This window comes from Mastomys coucha, unplaced genomic scaffold (assembly GCF_008632895.1).
Source record: "Mastomys coucha isolate ucsf_1 unplaced genomic scaffold, UCSF_Mcou_1 pScaffold9, whole genome shotgun sequence".
NCBI lineage: Eukaryota > Metazoa > Chordata > Mammalia > Rodentia > Muridae > Mastomys > Mastomys coucha.
In genome coordinates, this window is record NW_022196915.1 from 34,421,547 (window position 1) to 34,443,881 (window position 22,335).

At 38.6% G+C, this 22,335-nt stretch overlaps 1 protein-coding gene across 29 annotated transcripts in view; it reads left to right on the plus strand.

Moving 5' to 3' along the window:
- The window catches only part of Ktn1 (kinectin 1), a 123,038-nt gene extending 101,161 nt beyond the window's left edge, over positions 1–21,877 (plus strand). For 5 of the 29 annotated variants that reach the window (XM_031362480.1, XM_031362486.1, XM_031362490.1 and 2 more), the window contains 11 exons: positions 1,571–1,660; positions 5,490–5,570; positions 6,198–6,287; positions 6,424–6,516; positions 7,462–7,533; positions 7,757–7,840; positions 7,992–8,075; positions 12,426–12,509; positions 15,468–15,563; positions 16,379–16,495; positions 18,335–19,259. In XM_031362480.1, coding sequence (XP_031218340.1) covers positions 1,571–1,660; positions 5,490–5,570; positions 6,198–6,287; positions 6,424–6,516; positions 7,462–7,533; positions 7,757–7,840; positions 7,992–8,075; positions 12,426–12,509; positions 15,468–15,563; positions 16,379–16,483 — 879 coding nt within the window. In that variant the 3' untranslated portion in view covers positions 16,484–16,495; positions 18,335–19,259. Of the gene's footprint in view, positions 1–1,570; positions 1,661–5,489; positions 5,571–6,197; positions 6,288–6,423; positions 6,517–7,461; positions 7,534–7,756; positions 7,841–7,991; positions 8,076–12,425; positions 12,510–15,467; positions 15,564–16,378; positions 16,496–18,334 lie in introns of all 29 variants that reach the window. The other 24 variants (XM_031362475.1, XM_031362473.1, XM_031362479.1 and 21 more) reach the window with 15 other exon arrangements.
- Positions 21,878–22,335: the final 458 nt, after the last annotated feature.

A 22,335-nucleotide genomic window follows, 5' to 3' on the forward strand; every position in this document is an offset into this window, starting at 1 on the left:
GGCAGGGATCACAAGCATACCCCCACCATCATACCAGCTTCCGGAAAGAAAGTTTATTTTATATTTTTCTTTTCAGACAGGGTCTCACTATGCAGTAGCTTTGGGTAGCCTGGAACTAGCTAATTAGAACAGGATAGCTTCAAATTCTGCCTACCTGCCTCTACCCCGGTTGGATAAGGGCATGAGCCACCAAAACTAGCCTGGAGTTACTTTTTTAAAACATTAAATACTTGTTAGAAACTGTAATGATAGACTTACATAAAAGATATTTTACATATTCTAATCAATGGTAGTACTAAGGAAATAATCCAGTTTCTAAAATTAGATCTTTTTTCAGGTGTTGAATAGGAATTACTGTTTACAACCAAATTTCTGTTAAATGAAAACTCTAGCAAAAACATTTCCTGTAGAATGAAGTAGCTTACTGAGTGGCTGTTGATTACAAACAATCGAGTCTTCCCCTGTGCTTCCAGGATGCCTCTGTTCCACAGTATCTTTTCCTTTAAGATTGCTCTGCATATCTGTAGAAAAATGATACAGTGATCTCTTGGTTACCTCTGAAATAACAGTGGCCTTCCAGTGAATAGACCGTACTGTGTGCAATTAGGTATATGCCTACAAGTGTGTGGACTTTACTAAATTATTGAAAATACATCAGTAAAACAGCTATTCTAAAATATTGCCACTAATCTTCAATGATGTATTAGCTTTTAATGTGCATAGAATATGAAATTTTGGTTTCTGTTGTGTAAATTTAGATTTTCATGTGATTAAATTTTTTTTAAATTGAAGTATCTTAAATCAGTAACAGATTTAAAGAGCACGGGAAAGTGTTGGGGTGGTGCTTGCTACCTCTTCTTCAGTAGTAATGGAGTGGTTGTGTTGGCTTGGTTTTGGTGTACATTTTTTATAGGTCTCTTTAAAAAAAATCTTGTAGAAATAATTTGATCGTTAGATTTTAGTGGATATGTGTGTATGCGATCAAATTGTGTCCCTCATTTGACAAACATACGTCTGAACTTACAGTTGGAGTTGGAGTTTAGGTCGAACATTAGCAATAGCTGTAATTTACAGCTCACTATGTCAGAAGTTATCTTATTGAGCACATGGAAACAGAAAGGTTTGTTCTGACCTGGAAGAGCAGAATAGGAAAGTGTCAGTGCTTCTTGGTAAACCGTTAAACCGTTACCGGTCAGGAAGCTTCAGTTGTCTTGGCCAGTCAGTAGTCGGGTCCTCTGTGAGGTTTGACTCATGGGAAGGAATGTTCCTGGAATGGCAGATCCCTTTATTTCTAATGCCAAAGAAAATTCATATTGTCAGATAATACTTTGGTTTGATTAACTAAGATATTATTTGCTATTTATGCCTTAGAGATTTGCAGAGTTTTGTCTTTAAGGAAGTGTGTGTTAATTCCTTAAAGTGAGAAAAGTCGATACTTTTCAATATTAAAATAAGTTTTGAAAATTGACTTTTTCCTCCTTTAGAACTTAAAAGGTCATACTTTTTTTTATTTTCCTCTTTGAACATTGTCTAATGTTGTACGTTTGATCTCATCTGTCTTTTGCTTTAGGAAAGACAGCAACAAGTGGAAGCTATTGAGTTAGAGTCCAAAGACCTTCTCAAGAGGTTATTTCCAACAGTGTCTGTTCCTTCTAATTTGGTAAGATGAACCTTTTTAACATTTTTTTTTAAAGATTTTATTTATTGTTATATCTAACATATAACTGTCTTCAGACACACCAGAAGAGGCCTTCAGATCTCATTATAGATGGTTGTGAGCCACCATGTGGTTGCTGGGATTTGAACTCAGGACCTTCAGAAGAGTAGTCAGTGCTCTTTCCCGCTGAGCCATCTCACCAGCCCCCTTTTTAACATTTAACCTGAAGTTATGTAGGAAGTTGTTGGTAGCAACCTTTAATTTCTGAATTTGGTTTGTTGGCATGCTGCACTTCTCAGTGTCTCGCTAACTAAAGTGCTTCTGATAGTAACTTAGTTCAAAGCCCCTTTGCCTGAACCCCAAGCTTTTGTTGTATTCTATCACACCGAACGGCTTGTAAATGTATTTGGAAAAGAGGTTTTTTTTTTTTTTGAATAGGTAATAAAACCAATAATAAATGATTTAAGTGATTATTTCTTAGTTTTAATAATTGTCCTTTAATGGATTAGATGCTATAAATTAAGTTCATTTACATTTGAAAATCACAATTCTCATCTGTTCTTCACCCCAAATACTAAAGTGCAGCTGGCTTGAGGTTGATCATGGTTCAAGTAGGATAGAAAAATGACTGGTTCATATCAGCAGCCAGTATTGCAGGGCAAAGAAGATTTCGGAATATGCCTGAATTTCTTCAGATGATAAGATAGGCTTTCTTAAATTTTTAGTAAAATAATGTGTGTATATACTCACAAGTAGGCAGTAGAATAATGATCACAGGACCCACCTCGTGAATCTCCATGCATGCATTTGTTACTGCATAAATGACTTTCTTACCCTTCCCATCCTTCCCAGTGCCTTTAGTACAGTGCCTCATGTGGTGATCCCCAACTATAACATTATTTTCATTTCTACTTCATAACTGTAATTTTGCTACTTTATGAATTGTAATGTGAGTGCTTTTGGAGGTAGAAATTTGCCAAAGGGATTGTGACCCACAGGTTAAGAACCTGTGTTAGATCATCCTGAAGGAACTCAAGCATCAGAGCATTTATGTGAAAATATTTCAACACAAGAGATCAAGAGATAATTGTTTATTTAAAAAATATCTTTAATTAGAAAAATTTAATCATTTTCCTAATTTTCATATATAGTCCTTGTACCAAGTAATAATAACAAGGTAGTTTATCTTATAATCAGAATCCAAAAATAAGACCAACATGTGCCTGGTGCCAGCTGAGCCCCTGCAAGTGTGCTGCGTCCAACCCTTTTCCCTCCTTGACTTGAAGCCTAGAAGTGTCCTATTGCAGTTTCTGATAGTTTGGATTTAGCTGAGTGAGTGCATTCCTCTGTTCTTTGTTTAACTCATAAATTGGCACCCAAGTTTATCTGACCCAGGGTTAGTATTTCAAGGTAGTAGTGGGCAGTCTACTTTTATCACAAGCTCTGTGATAGCTGCCTGGTTTTGTGGAGTGGTCTGCTTTAGGATGGCTGCAATATCCTTTGGTAGCTCTTGTGCCTTGTGCTGTAACAAGATGTTCAAGTTAAGATACAGTTAAAGCTTCGGGCATGGAAAGGCTCCTTTCTCTAGGAGCTCTGTCTCCTCTAGGTGTGGGTGCAGGGGTAGAGGAAGAACTTAACGGGTGTTTTGTATGTTTTGTAGGTTAGCTGATTTCTTTCTCTAGGTTATGTGTGCATGTGCCCTACTGTTAATTCAAGTAAGGAGGACTACTGTTTCCCTTGGGGCTGTGGGAGGCTTCATAGGCTTCAGTAGCAAATGACCACTATGACTTGAAATGAAGAAGTGTCTTGTTTTAGACAGAGATGGGGGGGGTGTTAATATATTTTGTGGCCATTATCTGATTTTGTTTCTACTGTGTGTTTTATTCATCAATTTACTTATTTGACAAAATTTCGTGAACCAAGAGCACTGAAGAGCTGTAGTTTCTCTTCTTCAAAAATGGCCAGCAGTCAGTTTTGTTTTAATATAACAAATTCATTCCTTTTTTTGTTTGTTTTGTTATTACTTGTTTGTTTGTTTGGGTATATATTCTTGCCATGTTGTAGCTCAAGCTGGCCTTGAATTCCTGATTACAGGTGTGTGCCACCATGTCTGGTTAAATTTATTAATGGCATTACTACTTACCTTCAGTAACTAAACATTCTTGGCTCTGAAACAATTTGTAAATCATGTTAAGACATGGTATTCTATGTGTTTTGTCCATATACTTGTTTATCATGTGTTTTAAAATGCTAAGCTTTCATGTGCTAGTATTATTAGTATTCTAGATTTTTAAAAGAATTATTTAATATAGCCAGGCATGGTGGCACACACCTTTAATCACACCGTAAGGCAGGCAAAAGTAGGCCATCCTTGTCTATATATCAGGCTAGTAGGACTATATACAAGAGAAAAAGAAAACAAAATTAACTTAAGTCTCATTAGGGTAAATTAACATAACTTAAATATACAAGGGCTTTTATAAGTTTTTATTGCTTGCTATTGCCAATGTGTAATGCAGATGTAGAAGAGAATGATCCCATCTGGTTTTAGTTTGTGTTGGGTCTCAGTATTTGAAGCTTTTAAGTAGTTTGTTAGTGTCCACTGCTCTGGTTTGAATTTGTATCGCAAGAATGCCATTCTTTTACTATAAATAGGGGCTTTTAAACCAGCCTGGCACTGTAAGCCGTACAGTCTGGGCTGATCGCCATCCCTCCCCCTCTCCCTCCTCATGTGATGCTTGGAGAATATTGATTCAGATACAGAAGCAGAACACGTTACACCATAGAGTCAATAAACAGTTTGTTTTTCTTACTAATCAAACCAAAATGTAAGGAGAAACTTGATTTAAAAATAGTAGATACTTGTTAACAATTTCAAATTTAGTTAAGAAGCTTCAAAAATTTATAGTGATTTATTCTGAAGTTTTAGAAAATGGCTTAAACAACATATGTATTGTTTTCTTCACTTAACCTGCAAACAGAAACTAGTTTTGTGTTGGAGCTAAATAAATGTGTGCTTCTCAACCCCCCCCATTAAAATTTAAAATATGCTTATAATGCAATTTTTTTTTAATTAAGTATTTTCAGGAATTTGGGAGTACCTTCAAAGACCTTCTGAACAGAATGCCTTTAGTTAGACTTTGAATTTTACCTGGAAAAGTTTTTGAAATGCTCCTTATTCTGGATCTTGAATTTTTTACAAATTAAGCTTATTAGCCTATTGCTCATGAATACTTTTCATGCTGTTAGAACATGAATTTTGAGCTTAGGTCTACTGCCTTTGAGTCCATAATTCAGTTGCAAATATTTTGATATGGATAAAAAGCACTTTGTCTTGACACTAATATGCATTTAATTTCTTTGTACATTAAACTCTTTATTTACTTATCTATAGCTAGCTATGGTAGTATTTGTCTTTAATTCTAGCACTTCCAGGCTTACAAAGAATTGTTTGGTCTTTATTTTCTCCCTAAGATAGTCTTCCTATATAACCTGGGATGGCTGAAACTCACTGTATAGCTGAACTTGGTGCTGAACTAGTTATCTTTCTGCTCACCCTTCTGAGGCTGTGGAGCTACAGGCGTGTGGTGGCATCATTTGGGTTTTAGTGTTTCTAAACTTTTTTTGTTTGTTTGTTTGTTAGTTTTTTAAAATTGTCTTATGTTCAGTCTGTGGAAGTTATATCTGCCTGTGAAAGACTAAGTCTGATGACAGTGTATGTAGGCTTCTTTTATAATCATCTGATTTGGTACTCTTAAATGTTTAATTTTTTTTTTTTTTTTAAATTAGACTTTTATGGAAACCAGTCACTTTGACTTTTTTTCCTCTACAGAATTACAGTGAATGGTTACGTGGCTTTGAAAAGAAGGCAAAAGCATGCATAGCTGGAACTTCAGATTCAGAGGCGGTCAAGGTTAGTTGAGGAAATGAACTGTGTATTTAAACAGACTGAGGGTTGGAGCACACCAGAAGCGGTTGTCAGAGTTGCTGGGATGCATTATTAGTTGGGTAGTGAAAAGAATATGATGCCTTTATTTCTAAAACCAAACAGTTAATTACTCTTGGTCTCCTTTTAGCTTAAGTTTTCAATGTAAACCAAGCTAAGATCTGTAGCCTGTGTCACAGGCTGGCTAAAGCACCCAGGAACCCCAGCAACACTCACAAGCTGGCTTCCTTCTTGTCCTTGGCCACCCAGAGAGTGCAGATCCCTGGTCGTTTTGAATCCTAGGTGGCAGGAGTAAAGTCTCCTTCCTCATGTGTGCCACAAGTGTTGTGACCTTCACTTATGGGTCACCTTACATGCTGCCATGTGTGTAGAGTAAAACCCTTGTTGTAAATGTGTGATGGCGTTTCTCAGTGAGGACTTAAAAAGACCTTCACAGGTGGACACCGTGTGACCAAAAGGCCATCGAACTGCAGTGCTGCTTAGGAATGTAATATTCTGTTAAAAATCATTGAATCCATTTACTCTGTCATCAGATATTGAAAGTAATGTGAAGTGCAACCCTTTTATTTGTCGTTTTTATCTCATTCTTTGCAGGTTTTGGAGCATAGATTGAAAGAAGCTAATGAAATGCACACGCTGCTACAGCTGGAATGTGAAAAATACAAATCGGTCCTTGCAGAAACAGTAGGATATGGCTTGAATTACGTTTTGATTTTATTTTTAAATTATTGACTTATTTCTTCCTGGCCTATGATTTATCTTGGAAACAGAATAATTGAAAATTATAAAATTTTCAGAACAATTCTTCCTTTGTCCACAGGAAGGGATTTTGCAAAAGCTTCAGCGAAGTGTGGAACAAGAAGAAAGTAAATGGAAAATAAAAGCCGAAGAATCTCGAAGGACTATTAAGCAGGTATTTAAGGAAGTACTAAGCGGTACTGAGCTTTCGAGTTCCCATCAGTATCACCAAAGAATACAGTATAGATACATCCTAGGCCACCTGTGCCCTACATGTGGGTGGCAGGGCAGCATATGTGGAGTTTGCGATGATCTTGATGTTGACCCATTTGAAAATCACTCATCTGAGTGACCAGTGGGTGGTTTAGCAGCCAGAGTGCTTTGTGAGTGATGGCACTACATATTATAACAAGATCAAGAACCGTAGGTTCGAAACAAGCTACCCATATTATATTGCATTCAAGAAAAGTTAATTCATCTGACCATGTGCTACTGGGACATCTTTATTTTTCTGCCATTTTCACAGATGTTGTTAAGAAAGCTATGGGTGTTTTTCATCAATGTGTGCAGGAACGCCATAGGTTGCATGTCTTGCTCTGTGTTAATACCTTCGGAGAGTAAATTAGCTATTGTTACCAAAAATTAAGTGATTCTAGCCAGCTCTTAATATAGGGTTAGTATAAGTGGGTAGGTTCTAAGCATTATTGAAATGTAGTCACATGGAGACTTTCATTGTTAAGAGCTTTAATTGACAATTCAGTATGGGCTACATTTGAAACCTCTAAATGGAGCTGGCAAAAGGCACTCGCTACAACCTGACAACCTGATTCTATCCATGGTGGAAGGAAAGAGCTAACTCCTATAAACTGTCCTCTGACCTCAGGTGCACTGTGGCTTGTATTTCCCTCTCTCTCAAATAAAATAAGTAAAAATGTAAAATGTGAAATTAAAAAATTCCATATCCAGTCTGTGGCCCAGGATAGAGATGAATATGGCCCAAACATTTGTAGACTGTGCCATGTCACAATTCAGAAGATAGGAGATACTCATTGGAGTGTAACATGTCTGCAGCCCACGTCTCCAATGCGCCCTCAGTGGCTCTCTCTTAATGTTGTTTCAGATGCAGTCATCCTCCACAGCCTCAGAGCAAGAGCTAGAGCGACTAAGACAAGAAAACAAAGATATGGAGAATGTATGTGATCTGATACTTAGACTTGCAACCTGTGAACTCAATTTTAACATTATGGGTTGCTCAAACATCTGTGTTTTAAAGTTACTTTTATGTCTCATGTTTTTATCTTGAGTAGTTTGAATTGATAACAGCTTTAAATTCATAAGTATCCTAACATTCTATTATGGGAAAAACCATGGAAGGAAAATGTAAATGACTTAACTTCCCTTTGTTGTGTTGACAGCTGAGAAGAGAAAGAGAGCATTTGGAACTGGAGCTAGAGAAGGCCGAGATGGAGCGATCGACTTATGTGATGGAAGTCAGAGAGGTACTTAGACATTCTTCAGACTTGCTTTTCAGTTCAGTTGAGACAGGGCTTTAAAGTAATTCTGTTTAAATTGTTTGTAGAAGAGCTTCCAAGTAGCTGCAAAGTATGGGTTATCATGGAGATCAATCTTAAACTTTAAACTTCATTGCAGCTGAAAGATCTGTTGACTGAGTTGCAGAAAAAACTTGATGATTCATATTCTGAAGCAGTAAGACAGAATGAAGAGCTTAACTTGGTAAGAAGCTTGTCCTCCACGGAGTGTCAAGTAGGCTCTGGAGACAGGCGTGCCGGCGTGCAGACTGCCTCAGACTTCTCTTCCTGGCTAGCCATCTTTAGCTTGGCACTCTCCTTAGGTTAGAGCAATCTTCCTCTTCTGATGTCTCCGAGGATGGTTCTTTTCTTAGCTCCTAATAACGGCATGTTTGGCTTCCAACTCTATCTCAAAGTTTTCTGCTTTTTATACAACCTAATTTCTTGAACATTGTTACTTCTTGGTGAATAAAGAAACAAAATTTGATTGGAGACTTTAACTGGGATTTCTAGTTTTGTAGCTTATAGATGTTCTTCATTCAAGAAATAACACCAACCAAAGCTAACTAGTCTTTCTAAAAGTAAATTTCAGAACTTTTAAAAGTAATTTCTGTTCTATTTGTTTTGAGACAAGGTCTCTTACGTAGGCTTGTCTCAAACTCATAGTGATTCTCAGTCTTTTAACTGGGATTATAGATGTGAGCCAGTGTTCATTATCAGTATCTAATCTAACACTTAGTAACCCTAGCCCACAGTGACTGACTTGACTGAACCAACCTCTCCTTCTCTCCCTCCTTCCCTCCCTCCCTCCTTCTCCCTCCCTTCCTTGTGGTTTTAGGAATTAAACCTAGGACCTCATTCGTAATACGCAAGTTTTCTGTCTAAATTACATCCTCAGCCCTTCCTTTTACCTTTACTTTTGATATAAGTTCTTGCTAAATTGCCTAAGATAGCTTTGAGTTTTGTAGCCCAGGCTACCTCAGCCTCACGAATAGCTAGGACTACAGCCCCAGGCCTTAGTCTCAGCTACAGTTGTTAAGACATGAAGTTTTTTGCATTCCTGTTGTTGTGGTTTTAGGGATTTGTACTGATTGCTGACATGCTGACCTGTAAACTAGATAAGAGTTATCCTGTTTTGTTTTATACACTAGTTGTATCCTCCTGAGATTTAAAACACTTTATAACAGTAACTTTAAAAAAAAGTATCTGAGCATACTGGAAGAATAAGGTAAGTTTCTCCTGATTTCACATTGGTGCTGCTAGCTGAGTAGTTTCATTTAGCACTACACATGTACACGGAGAACTTACTTAGCCTATTTTTTTTCCTCATTTCTGATCACTCTTTGTTACAGAAGTTATATTTACTACTTTTTTTTAAAAATTTTACCATTTAAAAACTTTAGGTTAGCATATAGTACTGAATTTCATCATAGCATCTTCATATATGTATCTTGACCATTCCTCTCCTCCACATACATCCCTGCTTCCCTTGTTCCCTGACTGCTGCCTTCTTCTGATTGGGGTATTTGGAAGCAGTTTGGCTGTATAATCCCAGCTAGCTTTGAGCTGGTCATAATCTTCCCACTTCAGCTCACAGAGCATTGAGATTTATTGAGACTTGCAGGTGTGTGCGAGTCATGATGCCCCGTATTACAGTGGTTATTGAGAATTAGTTTTTAGAGTTGTATGATGAATAGAGTACTGGTGCACTCTATAATAGTGCGCACATACATGTATGTGTATAGGTGCATATACACACCCCTATATTTTTAATTCTTTTTTTCTCAAAGATTTATTTATTATTATACATAAGCACATTGTAGCTGTCTTCAGATGCACCAGAAGAGGGCGTCAGATCTCATTACGGGTGGTTGTGAGCCACCATGTGGTTGCTGGGATTTGAACTCAGGACCTTTGGAAGAGCAGTCCGTGTTCTTACCAGAAGACCCATCTTGCCAGCACCCTATTTTTAATTCTCGTTGCCTTTACCAATGCTTTGTTTTAACTGTTCACGTTTCCAGTGCAATATAAGACGAGTTTCCTTCATGTATTTGGTGATTAGGTCTGTGATACTCCACAGTTGTAAGCCTGTAGAATGTTTTGTTTTGTTATTTTGAGACATGGTTTCTCTATTTAGCCCTGACTGTCTTGGAACTCACTATGCAGACCAGGCTGACCTTGAAGTGAGTGCCACCATTCCTGGCTGTTTTTTGTTTTTGTTTTCTTCGTTTTTTTGTTTTTTTTTTTTTTTTTTTTTTTTTTTTTTTTTTTTTTCTTGAGACAGGGTTTCTTTTGTGTAGCCTTGGCTATCCTAGAACTACCTCTGTAGACCAGGCTGGCCTCGAACTCAGAGAGATCAGCTTGCCTCTACCTCCTGAGTGCAGGGTTAAAGACTTGTGCCCCCACTGAGCAGCTAACAGATTCGTTTTGAACTAGAGAGTTTTCTTGTTAGTTTTGGTGCCTAGACACTGACTCAGCAGTTGCAGCTTTGTGTCAGATCTGTAGGCTGGTGGTTACACCTCCAGTTTGTTGGTTGGTCTCTGTGTTAATTACCCTCTGCTATCAGGAGACAGTTTTAAGTGGAAATTTCTGTTTTTCTTTCCTGTCTTGTGATTGTAATAGTTACTTTATTTTAAAATAAAATGAATTTGCTCGGCCATACACACACACTGTTGTGTTCTTGTGTCAAAAGATGGTCTTCTCCACCAGAGAGAACTGAGCTCTCTGAATTAAGTTCAGAAAGATGGTCTTCTCCACCAAAGAGAACTGAGCTCTCTCAATTAAGTTCAGAAAGCAGAAGAGTTAGGTGTTTAAATGTACTTCTCCAAATAAATTGACCAGGTTGGAATTCCTTATACCATTTTAAATTTTAGAATATTTGTTTTACTTACTCACTTGTTACCTTTTTAAGATTCCAAAAGTTTTTTGAAAAAGTCATTCCTGTGGCTGGTATACAAAATCAGTAACATGTGTGCGTGCACGAGTGCACACACACACACTCTTTTTCAATAGAGGGTTTCTCCATGTTGCCTGGCTGTTATGGAACCCCCTCTGTAGACCACACTGGTCTTGAACTCAAGAAATCTGCCTGCCACTGCCTCCTGAATGCCGAGATCAAAGGTGTGTGCTACCACGCCTGGCTTAAACTTTTTAGACAATGTGAATAATTTCCTTTCTATTTAATTAGAACACTTGTGAGAAAAAGGTATAGTGCATGGACACTGGGGTCATATACAGCCTGCTTTTGACAATTTGGCTTTGAGAATTCTTTCTCAATATTTTTTAAAACAAATATTTTATGTCTATGAGTATTTGCATGCATGTATGTATCTAGTGCCCACCAACTCCAGAAGATAACATTGGATCTTTTGAGATTGGAGTTATAAACAAGTGGCTGTGAGCTGTGTGGGTGCTGGGGACTGAGCCTTTGGAATTGAACAAGGTCCTCTTGAAGGCAGCAGTGCAACCACTTGACATTTCTTACTGGTACAGTGTATGCTGGAATGACCTTACACCCCCCCTTGACATTTTTACTGGTGCAGTGTAGACTGGAATGACCTTATACCCCCCTTGACATTTTTACTGGTGCAGTGTAGACTGGAATGACCTTACACCCCCCTTGACATTTCTTACTGGTGCAGTGGACTGGAATGACCTTACACCCCCCTTGACATTTTTACTGGTGCAGTGTAGACTGGAATGACCTTACACTCCTCTTGACATTTCTTACTGGTGCAGTGTAGACTGGAATGACCTTACACCCCCCTTGACATTTCTTACTGGTGCAGTGGACTGGAATGACCTTACACCCCCCTTGACATTTTTACTGGTGCAGTGTAGACTGGAATGACCTTACACCCCCCTTGACATTTCTTACTGGTGCAGTGTAGACTGGAATGATCTTACATTGCTGATTTCAAAGATACTTTGCTAGATTTTTAAACTTTTCACTGACTTAAAGTAATCTTTTTAAAAATTTAGATTGATTATTTTATATGTATGGGTATTTTGTCTGCATGTATGTCTTTGCACCATGTTCATGTCTTGGTATGAACGGAAGCCAGAAGTTATTGAGTCCCATGGGACCTGAGTTAAAGATGGCTGTATTTGAGTGCTGAGCATCAAACCAAGGACCTTTCCAAGAACAAGTCCTCTTAAACACCAGGCTAAGCCTTCAGCCAGCCTTATCCCCCAATGGACTTGTAAAAAGAACTCTAGGTTAAGAGAATATTTTAAAGACGATTAGAAGTTTTTCTGTTTTCCTTTTAATTTGGAATAGTCTCAATAACGATGAATAGTAACTATTAAGGGCTCTTAGTGTCTGGGCTTTGGTTTGGGGTTAAAAGTTTTCTACACTAAACTCTAGTTCATTCTCTTGTATCTCTTAGGTTCAGCTCTACAGGTTGGACCTCTGCTGCCAGCTTTTCTGTACCTCTGGTCAGCTGCTAGCTAATCCACTATGCATCACGTGCATCATGGCTCTTAACAGTCCATTCTTTTATAGTCATTCTTCATAAGCAAATAAGTCAGTCGTTCTGTTCCTTTATTTCTACAGCTCAAGACACAGTTAAGTGAAACACATTCAAAACTTCAAAATGAACAAGCGGAGAGAAAGAAGGTAGCTGATGATTTGCATAAGGTAAGACACTGCTTGACCTGGAGACAGTGTCCCCAATCCATGTACTGCATGTATCTTAAGCTGCAGTCCAGCTTTTACACACTGTAAAACCACTCCTCTCTTTTGAGTCCTTAGAGGAGTAGGGTGCTGGTTGCATAATCACTGTTTTAATAAGCAACAGCAACAACAACAACAAAACCCTTTAACTTGTTTCCTCATTTGGATCTCCTGTAATTGGAGTTGCAGGTGATTGTGATCTACACATGGGTGCTAGAAATTGAATACAGGTCTTATTCACTGGGTTAAAGTACGTGAACTGTCTTCACTGCTGAGCCACCTCTCCAGTCTTCTAAAGTTTTCAAATAAGATTTGTCATTGTCACTGTCTTACTTAGGGTTTCCATTGCTGTGAACAGACACCATGACCAAGGCAACTCATATGAATGACATTTAGTTGGGGCTGGCGTATAGGTTCAGAGGTTTAGTCCACTATGATCAAGGAGGGTGCATGTTGGTATACATTTTAGTTTGCTTATGAAATGAAAAATATATAAATACCTGTAATTTCAGAAGTTTGTTCCTTTCAGTCAGTGTTTTGTACCGATATATGTTTCTTCTCCTTCCCTCTCCTCCTTCTCCTTTTCTTTTTCTTCTTCTTCCTCCTCCTCTTTTTCTCCCTCCTTCTTCTCTTCCTCTTTCTCCTCCTTCTCCTCCCTCTCCCTCCCTCCTCTCCCTCCTTCCTCTCCCTCCTCCCTTTCTTTCTTTTGAAATGCTCTCATTGTGTAGCCCAGGCTGACCTTGAACTTAGTGTTGTAGCCTGACTGCTGGACTGCAGCTGTGTACCACCATGCCAAGCACAAATGTTTTTGTTATTCTCTTATTCAAATTGATGATTTCTTTAGAATTGTATTTCTGATTCTTCTCATTTGGTTAACAAGCTATTTGTTGTTCTCATGTGCAGTGTTTTTAGTACTTCTTATATGCTTTAACATAGAGCTGTGCTAGTATTTGTGGGAGATTATATTAATCAGAAAAATTACATATATCCCTTTCTTGTAATTGCATAATCAAGGATTTACACAGCTTAGATTTTGATACCTATATCAATTACTGTAAACATTTAAATTTTAATATATTTAATATATAACATCTTTTACATTTCTTATTTAAATATGGCATGTATAAATATCAAATACATGAAAAGTATTTTTGTTGTGCACACTTAGAGCTTATAATTGTTATTAATAAAAAGCTAAGAATTGAGAAATTCTTGAAAAATTTCAGATTATTTAAAAACAGATTAAATGTTAAGTGTGAATTCAGATAGTTTGTGTTAGAGTACCAACTTTTTTGTTTTGTCTTAAGATAGGGTCTCATAGCTTTAGTTGGCCTGGAACTCCCTGTATAGACCAGCTGGTCTCAAACTCATGGAGCTGCCTCTGGAGCTGGGATTGAATGTGTGTCCCACCATGCCCAGAGAGCAGTCTCTTAAGGCTGAGATGTGTATTATTTAATTTGGTGTGTTAATGCTCAATTGGAATTCAATTGGAATTCAAATGCACATAAATTTGTTTTACTGAGTTAACAATTCACTATGACCTGAATCTTCTTCCTTAGTGAATTGTTATGTGAGATATACATGTATATGTATATATTTGTGTTGTTTTTTTGTTTGTTTGAGATAGAGTCTCTAGCTCTAGGCTGAAATCCAATTCATTTTGTAGCTAAGGATAATCTTGAACTTCTGATTCTCCTGTCTCTACTTCCCAAGTGTTGGGATTAGAGGTGTACACTAATACCCAGTTTATGCAACATTGTACATTGTGCTAAGAATAGAATACAAAGCATGACAAAGCACGACCTTATTGTTTTTTGTTTACGACACCAAATAGTTTAGCTGGTAAAATGTAAAGAGACAAGATAATGTACTATTTCTTTGTAAAACATAAAGTATGGGGCTGGAGCGATGGCTCAGTGGTTAAGAGTACTAATTGCTCTTCCAGAGGTCCTGAGTTCAAGTCCCAGTAATCACATGGTAGCTTACAACCTTCTATAATGTGACCTGATTCCCTCTTCTGGCATGCAGGTGTACATGCAGATAGAGCACACATACATAAAATAAATAAATAAATCTTTAAAAACAAAACATAATGTTGAAGCCCATTCATAAAACATTTTCTGCTAATTTTCTCTAAACATGCTTTGTGTTCAAAAAGGTTCCAGATCAGGAGTTAGCAAACTCAGACTACTTTAGGATTAGTGGTCCACACATGATAGACTTACATGTTTCAGTCAAAAACAGAAACATGAGAGGCCAAATATTGGTGGTGCCTACTGTGATCCAAGTACTTGGGCAGCAGAAGCTGGCAGATCGTTAGTTCAAGATAAGTTTGTCTACACAGTGAGTTCACGTCCAGTATATGAACTATTGGGCTGTCTCAAAAATAACAAAATTAAACATATGAAACTTTGGAGAGATCTCAGTGGTTAAGAACATTGACTGCTCTTCCAAAGGACCCAGGTTCAATTCCTAGCACCCACATGGCAGCTCACAACTGTCTGTAACTCCAGTTCCAGGGGATTTAGCACCTTGCACAGACATATATGAAGGCAAAACACCAATACACATAAAAGTTAAAATGAATAAAAAACAAAGCCAAAAAACCATAAAACCCATTCTTAAATGTGAGCTGTAAAAACCAGATTGTGGGTTGGAGTTGGCAGACTTGTAGTCTAGGCTAAAACTTCTGTTTATCAGTATGGTTATTTCTAGTTTTAATTTCCTTATTCAGTTCCCATGTTTGAACTGTTGAAAATGTGCATACATGTTGTTATAAGTTTGTAGGAGATGTAGCTGTTTTCATTTCAGTGACAAAAGTTTTACCTTGTAAGTTGAGAGAAGCTTTAATTTTGTACAGAATACATATTAATATTTCCTTTGTGTGTTTTGATGTATCTTTTCATTATGCTTTTCTTACAGGCTCAACAGTCACTGAACTTTATCCACTCAAAAATTTCATTAAAAGCTGCTGGAGACACTGTTGTTATTGAGAATAGTGATATTTCCCCAGAAATGGTGGGTATTTCCTTTAACCTCAAATTTCTAGGCTAGTTGTCTTATAAACTTTTTGAAGACCAAGCATGTTCTTTGGCTCCAAAGTGTGCTTCCATGTTTGGGGGAAGGGAGCACACTTGGAGATAGATTCCATGGCCTTGTGCATGCCACACAAGCTCTGCCTCATTGAGCTGACCCAGCTCCGTATTCTTAAACAAAACCAAGTTTTCACCAGAGGACCACTGCATTCTTCTTATTGGTAGTTTCACTTTACTTTTGTGAGATCCTATATCAACTAGTGTTATAGTTATAGTTACAGCATTAGTGCTTTGGAATTAGAGTTTGGATGGTTGACCTATGCCCTGCTGCTTACTAACTTCATGTGTGGCTGTCACTCTGCTTCAGTAAAGGGTACTGGCAATGTCACCCGTCCCGTAGGGTTATCGGAAGAAACAACTGAGTAGAGAGAGGGTAGCTCTGGCACTCAGTAAGCACCTGTGTGTGGCTCCTGGGCTTGGGGCTGTTGGAGGCATGATGCTCTCCTTTGCTGGACAAGTTGTTTTAAAACATAATTGTTTTGTTTTCTGAAAGGAAAAAATACATTATTTACAATGCTCACAGACTAGAGTTTTCTTTTGTGGCCAGCATTTTATGCAATATAGTTTTCTTTGGTGCCAGCTAGTTTGTGCCACTAATCAGCAAACATTTTTGTATGTGATTTTTACTGTTGCTAATTTTGTTTATAAATGTTGAGGTCATTTCCCTTTTTGGTTGCACATTGTTGTCTTTGTGTTTGGAGGCTTTTGAAGTTATTATCCCTTCCACCTTCTTTTCAGGAGTCTCCTGAGAAAGAGACGATGTCTGTAAGTCTCAATCAGACTGTGACACAGTTACAGCAGTTGCTTCAGGAAGTAAATCAACAACTCACAAAGGAGAAGTAATCCAGGTGTGGGGTACGGACACTAAGAACTGCTGCTTCCTTATAAATAATGCAGTACAGATAACATTACTCACTGTAAAGTGATCTTCGTGCCACTCAAGAAACGTTCCTTCTCACAGTTTCTAGGCCGCAGCTTTGACCTTTCTTGTTTTGTTCCTTTGTACACACATTTTGAAGTCTTGGTTTAGAGAGAAAGAACCATAGTGTAGTTATTGCAGCCTCCTGGCGGCAGCTTGGTTGGGACATGGCTACCTGGGCTGCTTTGTTGTAGTGATGCCCGCAACTGCCTTTTAGTTGATGCTGATCCTACTTCAGGGTGAGTGTCTATGGGCATTTCCCTTCTTTTTTATAACTGGTTGCTTTTGGCTTTGTTTTATTAATGTTGGACTGAAAATAAAGCCATCCTAACTTTGTAACATGATAAGAACATATTTATTGTATACCTAAAGATAGGAGTAGTAGTTTTCTGTAATTTCTGCTGATTAGAGCTGGCTTGGTGGTTGTTTGTTTTGTTTTGAGGTGACTTGCTCAGATATTGTTGGGCCTGGCCTCGAATGTGCTAGATTCACAGTGGCACCATACCAAGCTGGTGTTTTGTGTGAGTTTCCTTTTATAGATAATCTAGGAAATTTACCTCTTCTTGCGTGAAATGAGGGATTTGGTTTAGGAGAAATAAGTCCATTGTTAAATGGTGTTATGAGATCTTGTTGCTTATATGACGCAGAAAAGCCCAAGTTTAGCAGCAGTTAATGCTTTGTATGACGAAATCATACTGCTAAGGAGAGAACATTTGAGTATACAAAGAATATTTCAAATATTTTTCTTCTGAGGCTCCTTGCTTCAAAATTATTGTGATACCTTGTAGGTACAAAGGGGCAAGGCAACCTGCCATTTGGAACCTATACCAAAGTTGCCCTGACTGACAGCCAGGCAGAACTCCCAAGGGTAGGTTAGGCAGTGGAGAAGTTGACAGATTTCTCTTGTGATGTGGCAGATACGTATTGTGAATGCTTTCTATTCAGGAGAGAATCCTTTAGCCTACCTGAGCCCATGCCCTGAACAGTGCTGACTTCCTCTCAGAAGACAGCACAGTAAATCCTTTTCCATCTTTATTATTAGGACAGGAGCTTCTAGTTTAGCCTGTATGTTTGTAAGCTCAGTTTTCCATTTTCTAGAAGTCATGTTTCTAGCACTTTTCTATCCCCAAATTGGCAAATGACTTTGATTTCTCTTTTGTAGAGAAATTCTTCTCTTCTTCCCATGGCTTTAGCCTGACTATTCCTTTTTCAGATCCTTCCTTAATCTTGTTTTCCTTCATGTTGTTAGTTTTTATTTCACTTATTTTCTCATGTTTATTTCTTCCCTTGTATAATTTCTCTGTCTACTCTAGAATAACTTCTAGCTAAAGCCATTTTGCCAACATCATTAATGATTTTGCTGAAGCTTTTCTTTGCATTCAATAGCATAGTAATAGAAAGGTTGGACAAAATATGCCAAGTCTGCTGACTTGATGCTATGAAAAGGGCTTAATTAGTTAGAGACTTAGGGAGTGCTGACTGCCTCCTGCCGTAGGCTGTGGGTTGTTCTTATTAGAGGTGGGCTTTGTAAGTTTCAGCCTTTGCACCTTGGGTTTGCATTATACTGAGCAAGACCTGATAAAAATGGCTTCTCAGGGTTGTCATTTCAAAATCATTACCTAAACGCTTCTGAATCCTGAGGTCTCCTCTCGTGGTGATCACTGTCAGCATGAGGTGCTCTGGGTGCCACTGAAAGTGAAATATGTGTGGGATACATGCACATGAGTTACTTTTCTTACTTTGTTCTAAATAGATTGCTTTCTTATCTTTTACAGAGTGAAGTAATTGGGAAATTATTCGTTAGAAGTTAACAGAAGGCGTTGTATTATATTTTGCCAAATTAAAGCCTTATTTATGTTTTACCCTTTCTACTTTGTCAGACACTGAACAGTTTTGTCTTTTCTAATCCTTGTTAGACTACTGACTTAAAGAGAAAACACTTTAAAAAGCCAACTCTGTACACACCTTCAGAGTTTAGTTTTATAATAAAACTGTTTGAATAATTAGACCTTTACATTCCTAAAGATAAAATAAATGTAATCTTTTACCTTATTTTGCTCAATTAAATTGTTCAGAAGATCAAAGTGGTATAGACAATGTGAAATTTAACATTTTAATACTGATGTTGTACGCTGCTTTACTTAACATTTGGGAAGAAGCTGCCTCTGACATCAACTCAAGGAAACACTTTTTGTTGCTATTATAATCAGCAAATAAAGGGACACTTATTATTCAACGTGACTCACTCTGATTGTTGTTGAGTTTCAACAGGTTTCATTAACGCTTCAGACCGCTGTCATTTAGAATGCGGTTTCTAATTGCAGCCACCAAACAAGATGAGTCTTGTTGCTTCTGTAACTTTCTGACTAGACCTTTGTGTCTTCTCTGGGTCAGGACTGTGCCAAGTCCCACAGTGTGGGTGACAGCAAGGTGCAGGCATTTGAGTCCCAATCACCACTGAGAATTCTGCTTTAATTTTGCTAATGACTACTACTATTGTTTCAAATAATCACTAATAAGTCTCCCTCTTCAGAGACTGTTACCACAGGTTCTATGTATTCTCTTTTCTGTTGGAAGGGGTGTGTGTGTGTGTCCGTGTGTGTCTGTATGTGTGTCTGTGGTGTTGAGAACACCGTTTTCTTTAGATGGCAAGTATCTTGTGCCAATAAACATAAATAATAAAATACCTTTTATTACTGCTATTTTAAATTTTTATTTTTATTTTAAGTGCATGAGTGATTTGCTTGCATGTGTGTATGTGTACCACATGCTTATAGTGCTCATGGAGGCCAGGAGATGGTATTGAATCTCCTAGAAGAGCACTTGACGGTCTTGTGAGCTGCTAGGTGGTTACCAGTACTCCAACCCAGGTCTCCTGGAAGACCAGTAAGCTCTATTAACTACTGTGGTATCTTGCCAGCCCCTATTGCTATTTCTTGGACAAAGCAGTCATGTTTCACCACAAAGGCTTTGCACTCTTCTGTGTTCCTTCTGTTGAGAGCTGTTTGATTTTGAAGCACGTTTAGTGGATACACCTGTCAGATATACAGTTGGTAAGTAGAAGCAAAAGGACCACGAGCTAGAAGGTAGCCTGGGCTACAAAGCGAGACTCAATCACAGAACACAAATGGCCTCTTGTGTTCTGAATGTCACCTCAGTCTTTTATTCAACTGCACCCCTCCCTGCCTCACAGCCACACATACTCATACACAGCACTGCTCGTTCCGGTGTGGGACATAAGTAATGATTTCCAATACTAAATCCTGTTAGAAGTTTGTTCCTAGTACATCTATAACTCTAGCTAGCTCCCCACTCTGGAGTAATCTAGGGAAGGATAACCACGCTCCCATTCAGTGACGGTTCAGTTGAGCAGCTCTGTCTCTGTGCTCAGTCTCTGCCCTTAGGTTAAATATCCCAAGAGCTGCAGTTGTCTGAATGCTGAAAGGTCTTACAAGCTGCTTTGCCTTCTGGTTCCAGTTGGAAGGGAGTGATGGGAACGCCCATTAAGTAGCCCATTCCCATTGGTGTGAGAAAGCTCATCAGTTTCCCAGAAGTCAGTGGCAGGCACTATGTAGAAAACTAGGTGTCAGCTGTCTTTGCGCGTTCCACAAGAGAGGGCAGTAGCTGTGCTGCCCACAGAACTGAAGCCATGGCCAGTACTGTGAGGACTCTCCTGGATGATATGTCATGGATATGAAACACAGCTCCCGTCTTCCTAGGTCTGTGTGATGACCTGGACTGTGTGTCCCCAGTTGGTGATGCTCCTGATAGGTGATTGTATCATAAAATTTCTAACCTCTACCACACATTCACATTACCATGATATTCTGTCAGGCCCCAAGCAGTGAAGGCAGCCAATAATGGACTAAAACCACAATCCAAAATAAGTCCCTCTTTAATCGTTTGCTCAGGTCTACCAATAGAAGGTATATGGGAGGAGCAGAGGCCACCAGGAGAAGGCCACCCATAGTGCCCTCACACAAAGACTCCATTATCTAGGTCCCCAGAGAAGGCAGGTGGAAGAATGAAAAGGACAGACAGTACCCAGATTGTACCACTAGTGCCCGCGCTTGGGTGCTGACTGTAACTAAACTGCAGCTGTGGGGCACAATGAGGGCTTGCATAACACGTGGAGGAAGTTCACAAAGCAGAACCGGTACCAGGACTGGCAAAGATGACTTCAGGTCTGGCTCGTGACAGATTGGTGGTAGACTTGTTTTTCTAGAAAAATAGACCATATCATTGGTAGAGTTGAGGCAAAGAGAATAAATCTCCTAGTCTTGGCTACTCAGGAGAGCCAGTATTCTACTCCTGAGCCTGAACCATCTGGCTCGGGATTGACACGTGAGCATGTACATATCTACACATATATTTCTGTAATTATGTGTATGTAACTGTAGCTAGAGAAAAATAGATGGTTGTTAAAAAAAAAGTAATTTTTAAAAGAGGTATTTGTTGTGGTCACTACTTTGTCTTTCTCATTTTCTCTTGGTATTTCTAAGGGACCGTCTGCCTCTGGTTTTTAGACGTGTATGACACGTAGCCCTCTTGGCATCCTCTTGACCCTTGATTTCTAGGGATGTTGAAGGTTGAAACTTTTATAAGACACGGGCTGACGTTTGTTTCTACTGTGTTGTCATCTGTGCTGCTCCAGGGAAACACAACAGACACAACAGGGCTTACACACATGGGAATTCACAGGGACTGGCAGCACCACAGGTTCAAGTCAAATGGGGCCCCAGCGCTGCGAGGGTGAGTGGACACCCACTCTTACCCCTCACGAAGGAGCTACCTGCACTTGAAACCTGCGGCAAAGGAAAAGCTTTCTTCAGTGGCTGGGGATCTAAAGCACCCTTCAGGACAGGCTCCACACACGGGGTTAGTTGACCACCATCAAGTGAACCCAATGGTAGTGTACAGAACTGTCTGACTTTGCTTTGTTTGAGTTGCTTTGAATGTATCTTGGTTTAGTTTATTAGTTTGTTTGTTTTAGAGCACATGGAGTTGGGGAGGTTGTTAGGAGGGGAAACCATAACCATGTATGTTGTATGAAAAACGTTTTAACAAGATTTTTTCTTGGTTTTAATTTTAGTACATTGAATATTGATAGAAATAATAAAATCTTTTAGATCTAAAGGGATTCTGAAACCCAAAGTTAGAGAGTTCCTGTTTTTGCACTCTTTCTTTCCAGGAGTTTTAATGACATCTGGCAACTGTCCACACTTTAAATATATGCATCTTGTTTTCAATTTTTAAAATTTTCAATTGTCCTTTGATAACATTTGTATAAAATTTGTTTTTAATAAACTCATTTTAGACTGGGTTTTCCTGTGGATTACTTTGTTGCAAATTTTGATATGTGGAATTTTGTTGTCTTTGAGTATATTAAAACGGTATTTCAAACCTGTAGAAAATGAGAGGCAACACAACTTTCTGTCATCATTAGAGTTATTAACATGTTTGTCTGGCTTAAGGGAACTCCCCAGCCCCATCTCCCTTTTCAGATACAACCACTACCTGAGAGTGAAATTGAACATCACTTCCATGTTGCCACATAACCAGATAACTGCACATCTACTCGGTTCTGTTAGGTACCATCAGATGATCTGTGTAGTGGTTATTTTATGTCCCACAGAAAGTAACAGGCAGCCCCCTTGTTTTGTATCGTCACATACAATATTTGGAATACTTTCATCAGCTTAGTGGGGGTGCATCCTTATGGTTTGTTGTTAAGCAGTTGTCCGTATTACATGTATATAGTTGGGTACATTTTGCT